This window comes from Benincasa hispida, chromosome 6 (assembly GCF_009727055.1).
Source record: "Benincasa hispida cultivar B227 chromosome 6, ASM972705v1, whole genome shotgun sequence".
NCBI classification, from domain to species: domain Eukaryota; kingdom Viridiplantae; phylum Streptophyta; class Magnoliopsida; order Cucurbitales; family Cucurbitaceae; genus Benincasa; species Benincasa hispida.
In genome coordinates this window covers 11123508-11144682 of record NC_052354.1, presented here as the reverse complement: position 1 = coordinate 11144682, position 21175 = coordinate 11123508, and the positions used below count along the sequence as shown (strand labels likewise).

At 33.8% G+C, this 21175-nt stretch overlaps 1 protein-coding gene and 2 long non-coding RNA genes across 3 annotated transcripts; all 3 read left to right on the top strand.

Annotated features, from left to right (window-relative positions):
• The first annotated feature begins 1709 nt into the window (after positions 1-1709).
• Positions 1710-3621, top strand: LOC120080579. Its single transcript, XR_005482566.1, has 5 exons — positions 1710-2180; positions 2558-2692; positions 2785-2915; positions 2992-3057; positions 3572-3621. It is a non-coding gene; the product is annotated as an uncharacterized LOC120080579 (long non-coding RNA).
• Positions 3622-3626: 5 nt separating this feature from the next.
• LOC120080580 lies at positions 3627-6070 on the top strand. Its single transcript, XR_005482567.1, has 3 exons — positions 3627-4828; positions 4940-5471; positions 5577-6070. It is a non-coding gene; the product is annotated as an uncharacterized LOC120080580 (long non-coding RNA).
• Positions 6071-16846: 10776 nt separating this feature from the next.
• LOC120079097 lies at positions 16847-17302 on the top strand. Its single transcript, XM_039033284.1, has one exon. The coding sequence runs from the start codon at positions 16847-16849 to the stop codon at positions 17300-17302; it is 456 nt and encodes a 151-aa protein (XP_038889212.1).
• Positions 17303-21175: the final 3873 nt, after the last annotated feature.

Sequence of the window (21175 nt, the reverse complement as noted above, 5' to 3'; positions counted from 1 at the left end):
CATTCTCGTTTAAGCTACTCATGTTATAACATAAACATAGAATCTAAAGGATATGCTTAAATTCCTTAAAAGAATACAGCTCACAGTTTAATCATATGAACCTTCTTCTTCTTGTAAGTTCCCTAGTTTCCCCTGGTTCTTTCTTAACTCTTGAGCTCGAACCAATTCATTTAGTTAGCTCAGAATCTCATGGTTAGGTTTAGAATAACCTTAGAATACCTTATTGGCCTTAAACTTAGCTTACCAACTCATATTGATATGAAACCAGGCTCTTGGACACCTTTGGACAACAGTTGGACGCAAGGCAAGCTTTTCTTAAGCTGTTAGATGCATGACAACACCTTCAGGAACCTTGGACAACACTTGATTAACGCATGGACAGTGTTAGGCACATGGCCTGCTTCTGATCAATGCAACCCTTTTATGGGCAACACATGATCTTCCCCCAAAAACTCTAATTTTCCCTCAAACACTCTCTTTTGAGTCCCTTTTGAAGGAAAATGTGTTATGAGCTGAAGTGAAACCTTGTTAGGGTATTTATATGCTTTAAGGAAGCTTCTTGGTCATCAACTACAAGCCTTCAATGCATGCCACATGTAATGCATGAAAATCCTAAGTGTCAATATCATGCAATGTCCTGCATAAGGGGTCTCCTTGACACTACCTCCTTACATGAGCTTGAGATGTCCTTCCCATGCCATGTCCAACGTATAGGTCTCCATTTGGTTTAGCTACGTACTATTAGGTTTGTCCGGTGCTACATTTGGTTGAGCCACGTACTCCATTGTGCTGTCAACCCGACCTTGTCCTCCAAGACTCCTCTTATCAATGCATATGACCTAGGTTGGGCGCATGGTTTCATCAACAGCTAACCTCCATGCATCCAACACCTTCCTCATGCATCTATGGTAGTACTTTCAACGTATGGCTTAATACCACCTTACTAATACATAGCAATCATCATTGCACAGTCCACCAGCCTTGGGATCGCATAGCCCACCGGCCTTGGCATCGCATAGGTTACCTTAAACACGTACACTACTCGACCGACGCATGCCTCAGCGCCTAACACACATCCTCGCCCGACCATCGCATACCATTGCACACTCAAGTCACATCGCCTATAGCATCTTTGTCTATGTGCATGTCCTTGTCCTACTATTAACGCATAGGCCAACGCTCACCGCATGGCATCCCTCTCGACCCTTGCTAACTCGTGCACGCATAAACCTTGCTCCCATCAACGCATGCCTTGCACCATACCTTTCCACCGTAGCTGCACATGGTTGTCGCGCTGACCTTAGTCCTCAACGCATCAAGGCTTCAACGAAAGGTTCACACTTAGGCAAATTTCCTTCTTCCTTCCAGGCGCACAAGCAAGTTCTTACCCGAGAGATCTATGCTTCAACCCTTAGAATATTTCCCTTTTCCTTATCATTCTCAAACCTTTTCCTTACCACATAATACTCTCTTAAACTTAGTCTTCATTATTCTACTTATTATCGTATCTAAGTAGGGAAAATAAGGTTCGGGGTTTACATACCATCACTTGACATCACTCATAAATTTACTAATGAATTAAAAATGTAAGGTTTCACTAGACATAAAATTCAATTTTATATTATAACAAAATAAAAAAAATAAAAAATTCGGTCGATTTGGATAAAAAAACCAAACCAAACCAAATTGAATTTAAATCGTTTAGTCCAAGATGGAGGGAGCGAAAATGGAAGTTCGGCGTCATATCAGATGATGTCGCTCGCAACTTTTTTCACCTGTTGATGAATTTCCCGCAGTAGGGACATTCCAACGACATTGATTCAACCTCTACACCATCCCACTTCCCATCAACAGCTTCAACAACTCTTCTATTGTTTATCTTATTGTTTCTTAATCCAACCAATTCATATTCACAATCCCCAATTCGAATCTGGCCAAAGATTTTTTTATTCTCTGTTTCCATGATCCAAACGCTTCTTCACTTCACCCCCACATACCCTTTTCTTCATTTCACACTCTCTTTCTCTCTTCCTTAGCTTCCCTTTTCGACCCTTAACTCATTGCCCTCAGTTTCTCCGATGTATTACCGTCCGTCCGGTAATCGAGAGGAAGGGATTGATGAAAAGACGATGACCCTTTTCCCCCTTTGACTCCGTTCTTATCTGAACGATGAATAAATGGTAATTGAATTTATTAATTGTGTTTTATTAATATTACTCAGCTGCATCTAAGAAAAGATGGAGAATAACGAACCCGTCTTTCTTTGTTGCCGTTGTATAGGGAACTGGGAAATTAGATGTCTTATGGAATGAATTCATAGTTCGACCGGGGAATCAGCTAGACAGTGAAAAGGGTTGTGATTAGAATGTAAATGTATAAGAAACTGCTACCTAATCTGAAGCGAAATTCAAATTAGTAAATAGAACGCAATATTGTTTTAAGTAAATTGGAATTTTCTGGTTGTTTTTATGTGTTACCTTTGTTTTAGAGAAGGGATTAGTATTTCCTGAATACTTTATGCTTTTCCCTCCATTGAAATCCATAAGTCGTTTTGCAGATTGGAGAACATGAAGGTGCTGATCTCTGGTTCCCAGTCCATTGAATCTTTTGAACTGGTGAATGTGTTTTTGAGCTAGGTTGAATCCTCGAGATATTAGAGAACTTGGGGGTCATCTGGTAACCATGGTAGAAGGTGTAGATATCTTAATCTGAAAAGGATGTGTTAAACATTTCTGTCATGTAAAAACTAAAAATGTTTGTGGGTTTTGATTGGTGCTTTTGAAGGTAATGACACATTGAAAAGATCACAGACGGCCTATAAAGAGGCATTGGATGCATTATTCTCGTTGATTGTCAACCGGAGATGCTGTGATAAATCTGGGGATCGATTTTAGTTGATGTTTGAGTACGTAAAGGTATTACTGAAACTTAACACTTTATTATTGCTGGTATACTTGGGCTGATGATCATTGAGTTCATTCAATACAATAGATGCTTGATTTGGAGGAGTCCATGTCGCAAATGAAGGTCATTCATGCAGCTGGCACCAAAGGCAAGGTATCATCATTATTTATGCAAGAATTGTGAAATTACAACCCCTACTACATTATTTCCTTCACATTTCATGTTAATTATTCAATAATTCATGCAGGGGGATCTTTTGTTGATCTCTAAGGTACACATGGGGTGGAGTGTTGATAATATATTAAAAGGATTAACTTTACCTTAATATATCCATCTAAAATTTTGAACTAGGTGTAACTTAACAACTATCAGTATGTCTTCGATCATCATTAATGCTGCTTCATTGAAGTCCCTTCTTTTGCAGAGGATTTTCCTCAAACTTACTACCTTCTCTATTGTACTTTTTTTAACCTAATTTATATTGGATTGTTTTTAATTTCCTTTTTTTTTTTTACTTTAAATTGTAAATATCATTTTATTCGCTTGGATGGGTAACTAATTTGCATACTACATACTACTTCAAATGTAATTTGTTCTTCATCTATTTTAGGAAGTAAAAACCTCATATCAAGGTATAGCCATTTTCATAGATTCTAATGCCTTTCAGGTCCAGACGCCCATTGCGCTTGGTATAGCTTCTCTGGGTTATGATCACATCAACCGTTTACGTTTACTTTGGCTTATGCATGAGTATAGATTGTTTGTATCATGTTTGATAATGTTAGGTATTTTCTACTTTTTGCAATCAGAAAATCCCAACAAGAGCTACAAAACAGGGGAATAGTATCCCTGATCGATATGTATATTCAACTAGGAACAAAATACACTAAATCACAATGTCTCAGGATCAACTTTAACAAGATGAAAGATAAAGAGCAAAAGAAAGAAGATAACTCCCCGGCACATTCGAGAGTGCCGGAATACTCTCCTAAACCACAGCCTTCAGCCAAAATTTCCGCCCCCACAATAGAGCCTTCAAACCCTACAAAAACCCTTGCACGGGTCCCCACTCGCCATGTAACAACTGTACAACTCCTGAGCTGATTATCAAGCACTAATTCTCCTTCCTATCTCTTCTCTCGGATGTATGGATGATAGGGGACCTCACAGATAAGTGCTTCTAGTTGGAAAGTGGACAAGAACTATGTAAGACCCCTAGTTATTGGAAATAGTAGGATTATTAGTAAATATTAGGATAGTTATTAGAAGGGGCATTTTGGTAATTAGATAGTGAACTTGTTAAGGCTTTTAGGTATAAATAGAGGGAGTGAGTTGAGAGAAAGGGCAAGAAGTATTTTGTAAGGAATTTTCTATGGGGAATTTAAGGAGAGATTAGCCCTCTCGAAAGACTAGAGGTTATCTTGTTACTTTGCTTATAAGTTGATAGTATACTTCAATACATTTTCCTATATTTCTATAATTGAACTGTTCTTGAGTTTATTCTGTATTCTTGAGTATTGTTCTTGTTAGGAGAGATCCTAACAAACTACTTGAACTTAGAAACGTTTATATCATTTATAATTGTGTTACAAGTAGAGCCTATATAATGGTTTTCATTACTTTGAAGAGGTTGCATATCCTAAACCACTCGCCTGAACAGAAAAAAAAGTATGTCAATGGCAAGGCTTCATTTGTTCCCAACACTTTCAAGCATTGTCTAGCATGTGTCAGCTAACTACCAGTTGTTGGCTCAAATAATAATCTGATTATGGAGTGCTGTGTGCATAGGGTGGGAGGTCACTCAGTGGGACTTTTGGATACTAGAAAAGCAAAAGAGAAGGACTCACTAGTTGTCTAAGTTTAATAGGAAGCAGTTATTTTGTCAACCTTGAACGAATGTAATACCAAGGGTGAAGAAATTAAGGTAATGAAGAGAAAGCTAGTATCTTTAAGGCTTCAAACGACTTTCCTCAAAGTATGACCGTCTAGGAATAATAAATTTAATGTTTGTTGTTTCTCTTTCACTTTGGTGCAGCATGAGACTCCGGCTTTTACTGTGTTTCAACCTGATGAAGCCATGCATATGCTTAGAGATAAAGCTTCCCAGTTGGATGTATGTGCAGAGATCTTCTTCATTCGTATAATCACCATAAGACCTGACCCTTCCCATAATGTTTGAATTTTATTTTATTACACTATGACATGCATTGTTCATTACTACCTTATATTTGAAACAATGTCATGTTAACTTCGTACAATCTGAATTTTCTATTACTTGCTATTATAGATGTGAGCTTAAATTATTTCTCGTAGTGATCTATGCTTTTTTGCGTCTACATGACTACATGGTTGAACCTGAAACTAGATAATGAACTGCAACAATTTTGCACATCACACATACAACTTAACTTACCGTAGTGCTGCCATTGGACCCTGAGCTACTACATGGTCGTAAACTTGGGCTTGAAGGCGAGCACCAGTATCAAAATGCTGGTCTTGCTGTTGCCCTATCCTCCACATGGCTTCACAGGGCTAGCCATTCCAAACTGCCATACGTAGAACAAAGTGTAAGTTCTACATAGAGATTTGTCTTCAGTCTTCATAACATTATCTTGTGTTTTCTGATTCTTTTTTTTAAAAAAAAGAATATATATATATATATATGTTGTCAGAGGTCTTTGCCTGAGCAGTTCATAGAAGGGCTTACCACTGCCAACTTTGAAGGACGAGCACAGATTGTTCCTGACAGATCTGTTGATATCGAATCCCGAACATCTTGTATTTTATTTGGATGGAGCCCATAGTCCTTAGAGGATGGAGGTTTGAGGTTGATGGTTTTCTGCTGCAATAAGTCATAACCAGCCAGGGATTTTAAATCATCAGTCGGCAGGATAATGGTATATCTTCAAATAAGCTTCGAGATAACGATGAAGCAAGGAAGAAATCTCTGCAGGTGGATTTCAACTTTAGTTCAACTTTTCCTAGTTCATTTATTGCTTGTCAAGGAAAGATGGATTACACATAACTAAATTAGATAATTTCATTGTGAGAACTTGTAGAAATGGCATTGTTGGCCTGCAATCAATGTATCAAAGATGAGGAACAATGAAAGTTTCCTTTGATGACATTAACAAAGCATAACTCCCCCGGCATGGTCTCCCTCGCCTTCAAAGTGTTACGACGGTCCATTTCTCACAACACAAGACTGGTTTTTTTGGGAACAAGAAACATTTTTATTGATTAACGAAATAGAGGGGGAAATTCCAAAAACAAATAGGTAAGTACAAGCAACATTCCAATTGGAGACTAAATAAAATGATTGAAAAGGTACTTATACTTGCACCCATGAAAAGCAGTAGACAAAATCAAATCCATAAATCTATAAAAAAAGGAAAAAGAATCACCGGAGATACGGCCATTGTGCTTACACTAAAAGTCCAAAAGAAAGCATGCGTAAGAGCCAATCAAATCATCTTTTTTGTACCATCAAAACGATGACCAATCAAAAGAGACGCTAAAATATATAAGATCGATGCATGTCAAAGACCAACTAAAAGCATCCAAAACAAGTGTGCCAGAAATGTGAAGCAAAAAAGCAATGCATGAAAAGGTGAGCTGGAGATTCACAATTGCATTGACACATAATACATGAAGAGGGCGAGAGAGACGTGTAAGACATTCAACGTTCCAAACAATCAACAATATTAACAGCACCAAGACTAAACTCTTAGAGGAAGATTTATCTTCCTAGTGTAAAAATCCTACTAGATAGCGGAATAAAAATCCTTAATAATAGGCTCAGCTACCACCCACCAAATCATTCAAAAGGGATTTAATAGAGAAAGACGAAGAAGCACAAGAGACTACAATTAAGAATTAAGTGTCAAAATTCAGATAGGACCAATTGTTGTCTTCCTTTTTAGTTCTACCTTTCATAAAGAGAAGGTATTTAACTCTTAATTCATTTGTGCAGTGCTTCAACTTCTTTAGATGTAGTTTAACCTAGTATTATTGGACACTGTACGTACTACTGTTCAACTGTATGTCCGTGCGAGATCTACAATTGCTTCTTCCGCCTCTGATCAAAACGTGCGCAAATATCGGTATGTATTTGTCAAATTTTTGGAACTAAATAGTCAGGTGTTCTAAAAGGGTTCATACATAGTTATTTCTACATCAACGTGTGTGTGTATTTTTTTAATGTAAAGCCAATATAAAAAAGGCTCAACCTATACATGGTTTTTGGATCAATTCTCATTCTTGTTGCTCAAGGTATTCATGTATTTAAACTTTTCATTTATTGCAAGAAGATTCTTTTCTCCAATTTGATCATCCCTGTTAACTTTCTTTATTGATTGTCAATGGTAAAGAGAAACGCCAAGCTAAAATAAAATGGATCAAGGATAAGGATTGATATTTCAGGATTTAAAAGAGTGATCTATAGTTTATGACCTTAGGTACTAAATATAACATTACTCATAGACAAATAAAATAAGTTTGCTTGTATAATTGCCAATGGCAGTTTCATGTTCGAAGGGTATGGGAAAACACCATGCAATATGACAAGGTATTGTTTTTAGTGACTATGCAGACTTATTTGGGAATAGTAAATGTAAGTCCAAGTACTAAACTTGGTTTTTGTTCCATTTGTTCTTATAGATCATTATCCCCAATATAAATTTTTTTAGGCTAAAGGTATACTTTTACTAGTCAAAGTTTAAAATGGGAATGTAATAAGTGTCTCTAAGATTTCTCTTCTTGTTTAGATGGTTTCATGGATTTGGTTCTGTCTACTAGGTTGTACGGTTGCAAAACTAAGCACCTTTTTTAGAGTTTTTATCTTTCTTATTTAGTTTCCAATTGGAAATCTTTATTGTAATCACCTATTAATGCTTGAGGTCTCCCCTTATTTTAATTTTCCAATGAAATGATTCTTCTCTAAAAAAAAGTACCTAAAACCAATTGAGAAAAAGAATGGAAGTAAACTTCGGTTTCCAAAAATTTTCAGCCATTTTAAAATGACTTTTTATATGCTTAAAATGTACTTTTTAGCACTTATAAACTCTTCTTTTAAGCACTTGGAGGGTCATTCCAACCCGACCCTTTAGCATTAAACTTAGATGCAGCCTCGTGTAATGAGGAAACTTTCGTGCTTTCTATTTTTCAGGTTCTTTTAACTGATTGCATACATCTGGTGGGAAATGTGTTGAAATTAATCAAGTGAAGGATGTGATCTGTTTGGAGTTCATTGTGATGGGGACTAGGCTTTTGCTTGAACAATGGCATTGGGGCAAGAACCTGGCTAGATTCTCTTGAACATTCATCTTCTCAGACTTGCAGCCACAAGTCCACAACACCATCTTTGTTTTATAATTAGACCACAAGACTTCAAGTAATATTGTTCAACAGGGTTACATTTGTTCTCTATTTCATTAATTATTCTTATGCTTCAGAACTGAGCAATAATGAAGATTGGCAATATTGAAACTATTCTTTATGCATCATATTCTTAGATATTATATTATCATTATAATAATTGATAAATTTATTGAAATAAATTTATAAAAGTTCACAAGATCTAAATCTGACACAACCTTGAGTTCTTTAACATCCTCAAGAATTCAGCATCTTATCAGTAAGATGACTAAATTGCCTAGGTAGTTGTGCTGGTTATTATTTTATCATTTTATTTATTATTTGTTTTTTGAGTTTGAGTAAGTGATTCGAGTATGTGATCTCTTTGATGAAGGTATGTCGTAACCAATTAGCTAATGTTGAGGTTGACCTTGAATGATTGATCTGATTGAGCTAAATATCAGACGATGTAATGTTTTACATTTATAAGTATTAAATCACCAATTGATTCAAAAGCTTAAGTTGATGGATAAACGTAAATTTAATATATAGCATAATCTAATACTCTCCGTCATTATTAGACTTGAAATATGTAGAAGACCCAACAAGTGGATATCAATATTAATTGGGAAAGAAATAACATTGTAGAAATTTGATTATATGACCTCTTGGACTTTCTATTTTGATACCATATTAAATCACTAATTGACAAAAAAAAATTGAATTAAGATATTATTTAACACCAAGAAATAGTGCAACAACTGTATGGTGATTATGACATAGTTATCGTGTTAATCTAAACATAGTTTAATAAAATAGTTTTGAGATCGTGTTATGAAAGTTCAGTTGGTAAAATTCAAATTGGTGATGTGTTCGACTCAAATCTTCAACTCTCAAAAAAAAAAAAAAGAAGAAGAACATATATTTCTATCTATAAACTATAATGTAATCAACAAAACAACCAATTTCTATATTGCTGTGTGATGTTAATTAATGGAAAATTTTGACCTTTACAAAAATTGTAAAGCATTTGTTAAGAGAGATGAGACAAGGCCCATCATTTAAACAAAAATATATCCATATCAATGAAAAAAATCGTTTTTTCCCTTCTGTTTACATATTTTTATTCAAAACTACAGAATTTGATATCTAATTATTATTGTTTTTTCTGACAAATAAACTTTGGAAATTATATTAATTTAAACCCTAAAATAATAATTGTATCAATTTAAGTCTCGAATTTTCTAAAGTGTATCAACTTAAACTCGGCATTATGTGTTATTTGGATAAACATTATGTGAAACTTGTAATTTTATCAATTAAATCTCTAAACTTATATAATCAAATAATTTAGTCTCTCGATTAATATTTATTTGAAAATTGTCCATTCAAATTATAATCATCAGTTTTGTTAAATCGACATTTGTAGAAGTCTATACACCTATAAGAATTTATGCATGGATGATTTTCACATGTAATCCTAATAAATCTTCTAAATTGATTCATTTATAAAAGTTTAATTGATAACATTAAATATTTTGCATGATATTTTTCAAACTAAATTAGAAGGAAGGTTTAAATTGATATACTTATTAAAGTTTGGAGTTCGAATTGATACACTTATGAAAGTTCAAGGTTTAAATTAACCATATTTAGTTTAAGGTTTAAATTGGTATAACTGTCAAAGTTCAAAAGTATAAATTGGTATTTACTCTTAATTTTTTTTTTATTATGATAAAATGTTGAGTTGTAATAATTAAAATATGAGATGCTAAAATAAGTTCAATTAACATCAAACATGTATTATGAATTCTAGATTTTCAATTTTTTCACACCATATATTGTTGAGATGAAGTATTTTATCACTCCCCAATTTCAAGATAAATGATTATTGTACAACAACCCTCATCAATCAACATTAATGACAAATATAATTAGAAATATACATAATAGTCTTTAATCTTTTGAAAATAGAAATTTGTAAAGAAAGAGTTTCATTGAAAACAAATTTTTTTTTTTTCATATTTTCATATATATATATATTTGGTAACATATTCAAAACTTAAATTACAATTTAAATAAATTTTCAAAATATAATTGAAAATATATTTAATTATTCACTAAATACTAAGTAAATATAAACCATTACTAATTAATTTCTGAACTTGTTTTATATTAAGCTTTTTGTATAATTGTTATTTTGTAATATCATATAATATCATATAATATATTACATACTTTAAATTTAACAAAAATAGTTGATTTTATAACATGAAATAGTATAATCATTATTGTTTTTATTATTTTTAATATAGTTCTCCATTTTAAAATTTTGAATTCAAAATTTGGATGTACCGAAAAAAAAAAAAAAAACTGTTTTCAAGATTTGTATAAATACGCCAACTAAACCTATTCACTAAACTCAATGAATATGAAAGCATAAAACAAAATTGAGTTTCCTATTAAATAGACCCTAATATCAACTTTTAATGTACTAAAAATTCATACTCTGATAATTTCATAAACATAAATATAATTTTGTTGTCATATTCAAACACGGAGAAAAATTATTAAAATACTAATGAATACAAGAGTCCCTACGAGAATAATAATAAAATAATGGATACAAGAAATTCAACTGACCCATCAACAAAATTATTTTTATTTCACCTAGCACGTTCAAATATGTTAAATAAAACTATAATTTTATGAGTTCTTTTTCAAATATAAGAAAACAAGGGAAAAATTAAAAGGATATTGTCCATTTAGAAACTATTTAGGAAAATATTGTTGTTTTCAAACTATTTGTAAAAATATTATTGTTTATTTTTTTTAAATAAGTCGAGGGTAGAAAATTCGACTTAGATAGGTCGAATTTTGAACCCTCGACCTTCCTTTCATTTGTACGTCGAACTTTGAACATTCGACCTTGCCCTTCCTAACATTATTATTGAGTCGGTTTAATTATCATTCCGGAAACCTTCTTCTATCAAAAGATCATATTTCTAAATTTTCATAAGATCCCCTGGAATTCCTTCCAAAGTTTGTTGAATAATTTTTACGAATTCTGTCATCTCAGCAAGTCTGACTAAATAACGAGCTAATGAATCTCTTTCTTTTTGCCACTGAACTTCCCTATCAAATTCGAGAGCGAGATTTTGATAGCGAGAGTTTGAGAGAGCAAGATTTTGAGAGCGAGAGCGAGAATACCGTACAAATTTTTCTTTTTTTTCTTTTTTAATTATTACACATTCCACCTTCTTCTTTCTTTTTTTCTTTTTTTTTTTTTTAAATTTTCTATTTTATAAAAACAATTTCTAAAAATATTTTATTATTTTATTTAAACTCTAAAAAGAATAAATTAAAAAAATAATAACTCATAAAAATAAAAATAAAAATGTAAATTAAATATCTCATTTATATAAAAATCAATGTGTCCCACAAGGCGGACGTCGTCGATTTCAAACTGGTTGTCGTCGTCGACTTCGAACTTGAGGTTGCTTGGGTTCTTCTTGATATTGCTCTGGTACCACTGTAGGCGCTTCATAATATAAATATTCATTATGCTCTCCACGATCCCGACCATGTCCATGCACGTATGAAGACAAAGGACCAACCTCTGAGTCATAATGTCCTGAACCAAATGCTGACATCATCATCATCGGACTATACATAATCAGTTTGACTCTGCGTCTGCATCATAGGGGGCAACTCTTCCACATTATGTGTAACCTCATCAAACTCATCCTCTTCTCGAACAGGTCCTCTACGTCCAGGAGCTGGTGGAGGAACAACAAGTATATCGTACATATAATGAATTTCCTCTATATAGCTTTGGTTGTCACTACATATAGCAAGAACTTGGTTCGGATCATTCGCAACCTCACGGAGTCTACTATTGTTCGATCTCTATGAATTATAAAACAATTAGACAATTTTAAAATAAATTTAAATTAAAAATAATTAGATAATATTCATTCATTTACCAGATGACCCACAGCTACTCCCGGACGAGTGACGTAACGTCTTGTGATATTATTATATCAATGAATATATTCTGGAGTGACATCTGTGTCAAACTGTTTAAAAAAAACCCCACTGCAATAAACCTTGCACGATAGTGTCATTGCACTACCAAGTGTGCTACTTTTTCGGACCAATCTCCAGTCCTTAGGTCAATATCATGCAGTACGGGTTCAGAATTATAAGGCGATGGGACATCCTGCTGAAAACCGAATTGTCTCATCACCCTGTCAGCCACTCACCAATGTGAAAATATATGAGAGGAACTCATCGTCCGCCATATGTTTTGACCATTCATACAAAAATTAGACAAAGTATGCATAATAATTTTGTACGACTCCCAAATAACCTGAAACACAAAATATTATATTAGAGAATATTAAAGACAAATACAATAAAAATGTGAATAAAATAATCAATTAGGTTTAGTGTAATGTACCTGTTCAGGTTGAAGCAGATCAAACATGTATCTATATTGGTTGACTACATGTGTGGCTGTCCTAGTCACACAAAATTTGTCTCTCCACCTAAATTTTTAAATTGATAATTTAGAATTTAAATTAACTAGATCAGTGATATAAAAATTAAATTGAATTAAAACAACATACCGAGAACCGTAGGCTCGTCCAACTAACTGAGCGTCATTAACATGATGTAGCTGTGGAACCATTGTTGGAAATCACTCCCAAGCCCATAGTTGCAAAAGTATGAGAGGCCCAACTATCTCTCGAACCTCAGGTCTTGTTGCTTTGCATAGTTGTCTATACAACCATGCCAAGCATGCTCCACCCCACGAATACCGCCCCGCATCATGGAGGTTAGCTAACAGTGGCAGGAACATCAAGTGAACAAAATGACTTGATTTATCTGAAAACAGATTTCCACCCATCATTTGTAGTATATATGCTCGCGCATATCTTATGACGGTTTCCTCGTCTGCATCATCTGTGAGCTCACGAAATTGTGTTCCTAATCATATTCCGATGACCGGCTCACCGTCAACAGGTAACCCCAACAACACTTCTATGTCTTGTAGAGTGATAGTGCACTCTCCAACAGACATATGGAATGTATGCGTCTCGGGCCTCCATCTCTCGACCAAGGCTGTGATCAGATGCCAGTCCAACTGAATAAATCCTAATCTGGCAACCCCATAGAATCCAGATGTGCGCAGTAGCGGTAGTATTCGAGGGTGGAGCGGGATAGTGCGCTGGAGAATTGCCTCTCGACGTCTGCAAGATATTTCTCCAGTAGTACGATCTCGCCATACAACAGATGCTGTCTCTTATACACATCTAGATGTGTATAAGAGACAGACCCTATAGAATCCAGATGTGCACAGTAGTGGTAGTATTCGAGGGTGGAGCGGGATAGTGCGCTGGAGAATTGCCTCTCGACGTCTGCAAGATATTTGTAAAAAACTCACGCATTTAAAGAATGTTATCTTCTTTTCTCAAAAAACTCACGCTCCAATGCATCCCTTATTTCTTCTCTTTTTTTCTCGAAATAGTTCACGCATTTGAAGAATGTTATCTAAGCAAGAGCATTTATAGGCAACATTCGAGCTCCTTTGAGGATTCCATTTATGCACTCTGATAGATTTGTCGTCATCCATCCATATCTGAATCCTCCATCATGTGCTTGAGTCCATTGCTCTAAACTAATGTTGTCAAAAAAACTCAGATAGCTCCGATTTATTCCTTTAATATCTTCAATTGCTTTGTTGAACTTTCGAATTTGAAATTAACACTCGGCACGATAAACATAATTTTTCAATGAATTAAATTTATACTTTTATTGAAGTTACTGACGATATGTCGTAAGCAGAAACGATGGTGACATTTTGGTCCCGTCCAACCATTTGCTGGGTTGTTCACTACTGTAATATACCAGCATGTCGATCTGAAATTAAACACACATCTTTGTTTGTTACAATTTCTCTCAGGTGTTTCATACTTAGTGATCTCGAACAAGTCATCATACCGAGCGGTACTGTTCATGTAACAAGTGACAAGCATTCGACATTCCATGCTCGCATTTTATGGCCATTTGCTCACATTTTAACATGAACTACGAATATTTTATTGAGGACTACTACAAATTGTCAACGTATGCTGAATGTTACTCTCCTTAATTTCAACCTGTACCGCATGAAGATTACTGGATCACGCACCTTAATATGCCCGTCTTACATCTTGATCTATCGTTGTTGAGAAGACCTGGCAGACTGAAAAGTTCACGTTATCACAACGAGATGGATTGAACATAATCAGCCACTCGACAACGATGTGGATTTTGTAACCAGTTAGGACATAATCGAAGGACATAATCGAAGGAAGTGTCCTTCGTTATTAAGACGGGCTCCAGATAGTTAGGGATTGAATAATAAATAACTTTTTTATTATATATTCATTTTATTGTATATTCAATTTTTTTATTATAATTTATTGCATATTCAATTTTTTTATAATAATTTATGGTATATTCAATATTTTTTTTTTTTGTAATCAATACATTATAATAATCTAATATATTCAATTTATTGTCTAATGATTATTCAATTATAGTATAATAATCTAATATATTCAATTTGTTGTCTAATGATTATTCAATTATAGTATAATAATCTAATATATTCAATTTATTGTCTAATGATGATTCAATTACATTATAATAATCTAATATATTCAATTTGTTGTCTAATGATAATTCAATTATAGTATAATAATCTAATATATTCAATTTGTTGTCTAATGATAATTCAATTATAGTATAATAATCTAATATATTCAATTTATTGTCTAATGATTATTCAATTATAGTATAATAATCTAATATATTCAATTTGTTGTCTAATGATAATTCAATTATAGTATAATAATCTAATATATTCAATTTATTGTCTAATGATTATTCAATTATAGTATGATTATTAGCTTTTTTTTTCTCTTTTTTTTTTATATATATTTATATGGAAAGTTCAAATAAAGTGAACTCTCGCTCTCTTAGTCTCGCTCTCTCAATCTCGCTCTCTACAATACCTGTCTCTTATACACATCTAGATGTGTATAAGAGACAGGATCTGGCTCTCTCACTCTCACTCTCTTAGTATCGCTCTCTCCTAAGATCTCGCTCTCGCTCTCTCTCAATATCTCACTCTCTCTGTTATTGTTGTTATTTTTCCATTAATGATTACTAGCTTTCATTTCTTCTGGAACAATCACAAACACTTTGATTATGGATCTACTACCAGAAACTAAATACGTAATCTTAGCATTCAATGTGTATTCCTGAATAATCTCATTTTTCAATTATTCAACCATTTCATTTTAGCAAGTTCAATGTTAGTCAGATTAGTCAATATAAACTAAATCTCGCTCTCTCCAACATTCTCGCTTTGAATCTCGCTCTCTCCTAAAATCTCACTTTGAATCTCGCTCCCTCTTAAAATCTCGTTTAACATCTCGCTCTCTCCTACTATCTCGCTTTGAATCTTGCTCTCTCAGCCCACTTATCTCCTTAATCGCTTTGAAGTTTCGACATGTGTGTAACCTTTGACAACCTAATATACAAAATTTTGTTCGTAGACAAAGCTAATTCGGAATTGTCTTTCATTCCAAGGCATAACTTGTATCCATGTGCTTCATATTCGCCTGGAGTTAGCTCCCAGAAATATAGTCATCCCCACCCCCTCACGTCAATCCCACAAACCTCCGTCTAATTCGAAATGATAACAAAATGCATAGGTTCGAAATGATAACAAAATGCATAGGTTGTTAGAAGCAGCTTGAGTACACAGACACATATAGTATACCATCTCATTACTTTATTTCCTCTATGAGGGAAAAAAAATGTAATAAACCTGCAATCTCGATGGTGGATGTGTGTCGAAACTTCAACCTTCGACAACCTAAGTGAGATTCGCGAGATTTTCCTTGTCGAGGGTTGAAGTTTCGTCTATGTATTGTTTCCAAGTTTTTCTTTGTTCGTCGAGTTCTCAACGTTCGACCTCCACATTAGTCAAGTTCTCAACGTTCGACCTCTAGCCTCAAACTCTCAAAACAACAATATTTCTCTATTGTAAATTTTTCCAATAAATTCTAACCCATTGATTTTTTTTTAATTTTACAAAATAAGAATTCTTAATAAATAAAAAATCTCAAAAAACAATCAACAATTTCAAATCCCTAACCTAGATTATGCAATTGGATTTGTAAAACGAAAAGGCCATTTCTTTTCTTTTCTTTTCCTTTTTAACTAAAATAGAGCAATTTAGACCTAAAAACAATAAAAAGACAGAAAAAAAACATCTGGCAGAGTGGCATTTAGCGTAATAAGGATTCATTTTCCAGCGTATTTTCCGTTTCTATTTTCCCTTAATTCTCTCATTTTGCACATATAATTATAATTATATAATTACCGAATGACACCCTCTCCCAAAAAAAAAAAAAAAGAAAAGAAAAAAAAAACCCCAGAAGGGAGAATCTCTGTGTAAATTGATTTGCAGAAAAGTTGAAACTTTTCTGCAAATCAATTCCAACAGAATCGAATTACCTCTTTTTTGATGTCTCTTGCTCAATCTCCCGATCTCTCTTCCGACGAAAATGCCTTCCACGGCGATGATCTTCACGACGCCGCCTTCGTCAGCCGCGGCTGTTGCCTCTGGCTCCCTTGCCTGAGATCCAATCCCTCGCAGTCTTGGTGGGAGCGGATTAGGGCAGCCGATAACGACGATGAATGGTGGCTTAGAGGCTGGAAGAGATTTCGCGAATGGTCAGAAATCATCGCTGGCCCTAAATGGAAGACATTCATTCGTCAATTCAATAAGAATCGCAATCGTCAATCTACTTTCCGTTACGATCCTCTCAGTTATTCTCTTAATTTCGACGAAGGTCCAGCTCACGACGATCCTTTCAGCGACGATTTAGTCCGCCGTGATTTCTCCACTCGATTCGCTGCCATTCCGGCCTCCGCTAAATCGTCAATGGATCTAGGTAAGGACGGTCCGCCTTTCATTTGATTCCGGAGCTACGGCGGAGTAGATGGATGCAGAGTCGTGTGGCTCCGGAATCTCGGTTGCCGATCGCCGGAGCCCCCCTACGCGGTGGTTGTCGGTAGTGATTCCGGCGAAGGAGGAGCGGAGGGGAGATTAGCGTTTTGGGGACGATGGAAACGGTGAATCTGAATCGGTTTAATTTCTAGCCAGCGTTAAAAATTAAAAAGTCGTTTTTTCTATTTTTTTTCCCCTTATGTTTTTCAATTTTTTTGAAGATTATTTTATTTTTTTATATAAATATATATATTTTTCAAATGAAGATTATAATGATTTTGTAAAATTTGGGATTGTAATTTGTTGTATATGATTATTGATTATTGTGTCTGGTGAATCCTTTGGTAGAAAGTTTAGTAGAAGCCTTAGGCTCACAATTTTTGGATTCTGTATTTTCCAATTGCAAATTTTGAGTTCCATTATAAATTTAATCATCTCGTAGTTGACACATATATATTCAATATATCTCGAACATACACAATTTACGAAATTTAAAGACCTAAAATAAGTCTCCAAATTATTAATTTCGTGTCTAATAGGTATGACATATTTTAAATTATTGTAATAAACTTGCAATATTAATATTGTTGTTTTCAAAATTTATTAGATAAATATTGTTGTTTTGAAACTTATTAGAGAAATATTGTTGTTTTAGGAGTTTTAGGCTAGAAGTCGAGAGTTGAGGATTCGACTAATGTAGAGGTCGAACAACAAACAAAGAAAAATTTGGAAACAGTACGTAAATTAGGGTTGTCGGAAATCTGACAAGGAAGATAAGTAGGTGAAACAGATTCTAAGAGAGAGCGAGATTGTAAGAGAGAGCGAGATTGAAAGCGAGATTGTAAGAGAGAGCGAGATTGAAAGCGAGATTTTAGGAGAGAGCGAGATTGTAGGATGGGACAATCTCCAACATCTATGGAATGTATGCGTCTCGCTCTCTCCTATAATCTCACTCTCAATCTCGCTTTCTCTTACAATCTCGCTCAGAATCTCGCTCTCTCTTACAATTCAAAATTCTGTTATTGTTGTTATTTTTTCATTAATGATTACTAGCTTTTTTTCTCATTGGTCATATATATATATATATATATATAATTATTTGATGTGGAGAGAACGAAAGATCTTTCTCATTCCGAAGACCTTCCTCATAACACTCATAATTATTTGATGTGTTAAAAATAATTTTGTATTGGGAGAGAACGAAGAGGAAAGAGTAAGAGAGAGAGCGAGATTTTAAGAGAGAGAGATTTTGAGAGAGCGATAGTTTGAGAGAATGAGATTTAAAGAGCGAGAGCGAGATATCCGTACAAATTTCTTTTTTTTTCTTTTTTTAATTATTACACATTCCACTTCTTTCTTTCTCCTTCCTTTCTTTTTTTTTTTTTTTAATTTTTCATGTTATAAAAAAAATTCTAAAAAATTTTTATTATTATTTATAATTTAAAAAAGAAAAAAGAAAAAAAACTTCATCAAAATCTTGGTACCAAATGTACAAAAGAAATTCAAGATCATTATTGTAAAATCTTTTTAAACTATTGACCTCACTACTGGATTAAAATTTCTGTTCTTTATATCAATAATAAAGTCTTATTTATTAGACTTTCATGTGAAAGTTTTGAGTGTTGATTTTGAAGTTTTTTTTACCTAACTTTTTAGATTTAGACTATCTGATGTTATTATTTATGTCAATGACATTTAAAAGCTTCTATATTAAAATAATAATATCATAATATTAAAAAGAATAAATTAAAAATAATATCTCATAAAAATAAAAAAATGTAAATTAAATATCACATTTATATAAAAATAATTACAAAAATCAATGTGTCCCACAAGGTAGACGTTGTCGATTTCGAGCTGGTTGTCGTCGTCGATTTCGAACTTGAGATTGCTCGGGTTCTTCTTGATGTTGCTCTGGTACCTCTGCAGGCGCTTTATAATATAAATATTCATTATGCTCTCCACGACCCCGACCATGTCCATGCACGTATGAAGACGAAGGACCAGCCTTTGAGTCATAATGTTCTGAACCAATGCTGGCATCATCATCATCGGACTAACATAATCAGTTTGACTCTGCGTCTGCATCATAGGGGGCAACTCTTCCATATTATGTGCAACCTCATCAAACTCATCCTATTCCCGAACAGGTCCTCTACGTCTAGGAGCTGGTGGAGGAACAATAGGTATATCGTACATATAATGAATTTCCTCCATATAGCTTTGGTTGTCACTACATATAGTAAGAACCTGGTTCGGATCATTCGCAACCTCACGGAGTCTACGGTTGTTTGATTCTTCTGGAATTATAAAACAATTAGACAAATATTTAAAATAAATTTAAATTAAAATAATTAGATATATATTAATTTACCAGATGACCCACAACTGCTCCCGGACGAGTGACATAGCGTCTTGTGATATAATATTATACCAATGAATATATTTTGGACTGTTCAAGAGAAATCCCCATTACAATAAACCTTGTACGACCAATGTGCAACTTTTTCAGACCAATCTTCAGTCTTTAGGTCAATATCATGTAGTACGGGTTCAGTATTACAAGGCGATGGGACATTTTGCTGAAAATCGAATTTGTCTCATCACCCTGTCAAGAAGATGCCACTCACCAATGTGAAACATATGAGAGGACTCATCGTCCACCATATGTTTAATCATTCGTACAAAAATTAGGCAAAGTATGCATAATAATTTTGTACGGTTCCCAAATAACCTGAAACACAAAATATTATATTAGAGAATATTAAAGACAAATACAATAAAACGTGTATAAAATAATCAATTAGGTTTAGTGTAATGTATTTGTTCAGGTTGAAGCAGATCAAAGCTAACTACATGTGTGGCTGTCCTAGTCACACAAAATTCGTCTCTCCACCTAAATTTTTAAAATTGATATATTTATAATTTAAATTAACTAGATCATGTGATATAAAAATTAAATTGAATTAAAACAACATACCGAGAACCGGAGGCTCATCCAACCAATTGAGCGTCATTAACATGTTTATAGCTGTGGAGCCATTGTTGGAAATCGTACATCACTCCGGTGACCGACTCACTGTCAACAGGTAACCCTAACAACACTTCTATGTCTTATAGAGTGATAGTGCACTCTCCAACAGACATATAGAATGTATGCCAACAGACATATAGAATGTATGCGTCTTGGGCCTCCATCTGTGATCAGATGCCAGTCCAACTGAATAAATCCTAATCTGGCAATCTCATAGAATCCAGATGTGCGCAGTAGTGGTAGTATTTTGAGTCCAGATGTGCACTGTAGTGGTAGTATTCGAGGGTGGAGCGGGATAGTGCCCTGGAAACTGCCTCTTGACGCCTGCAAGATATTTCTTCAGTAGTACGATCTCGCCATACAACAAATGATCGATGAATGGACTGGTTGTACAAAACATCGGGATCAACAGGTCCTGAGTTTAAAGCCATGATCTGAAAAAAAAAAAATATTTATTTCTCAATTTAAAAAAATATATGTTTCTCAATTAGAAGAAATAATGTACAACTTAATTAGAAGAATAATGTACAACTTAATTAGAAGAATAATGTCAACTTAATTAGAAGAATAATGTCAACTTAATTAAAAGAATAATGTACAAGTTAATTAGAAGAATAATGTACAACTTAATTAAAAGAATAATGTACAATTTAATTAAAAGAATAATGTACAACTTTAATAATAAAAAAATTGAATATACAATAAATTTATTTACTTTCCATAGATATATATATATATATATATATATATATATATATAATATATATAATATATATATATATATATATATATATATATATATATATATA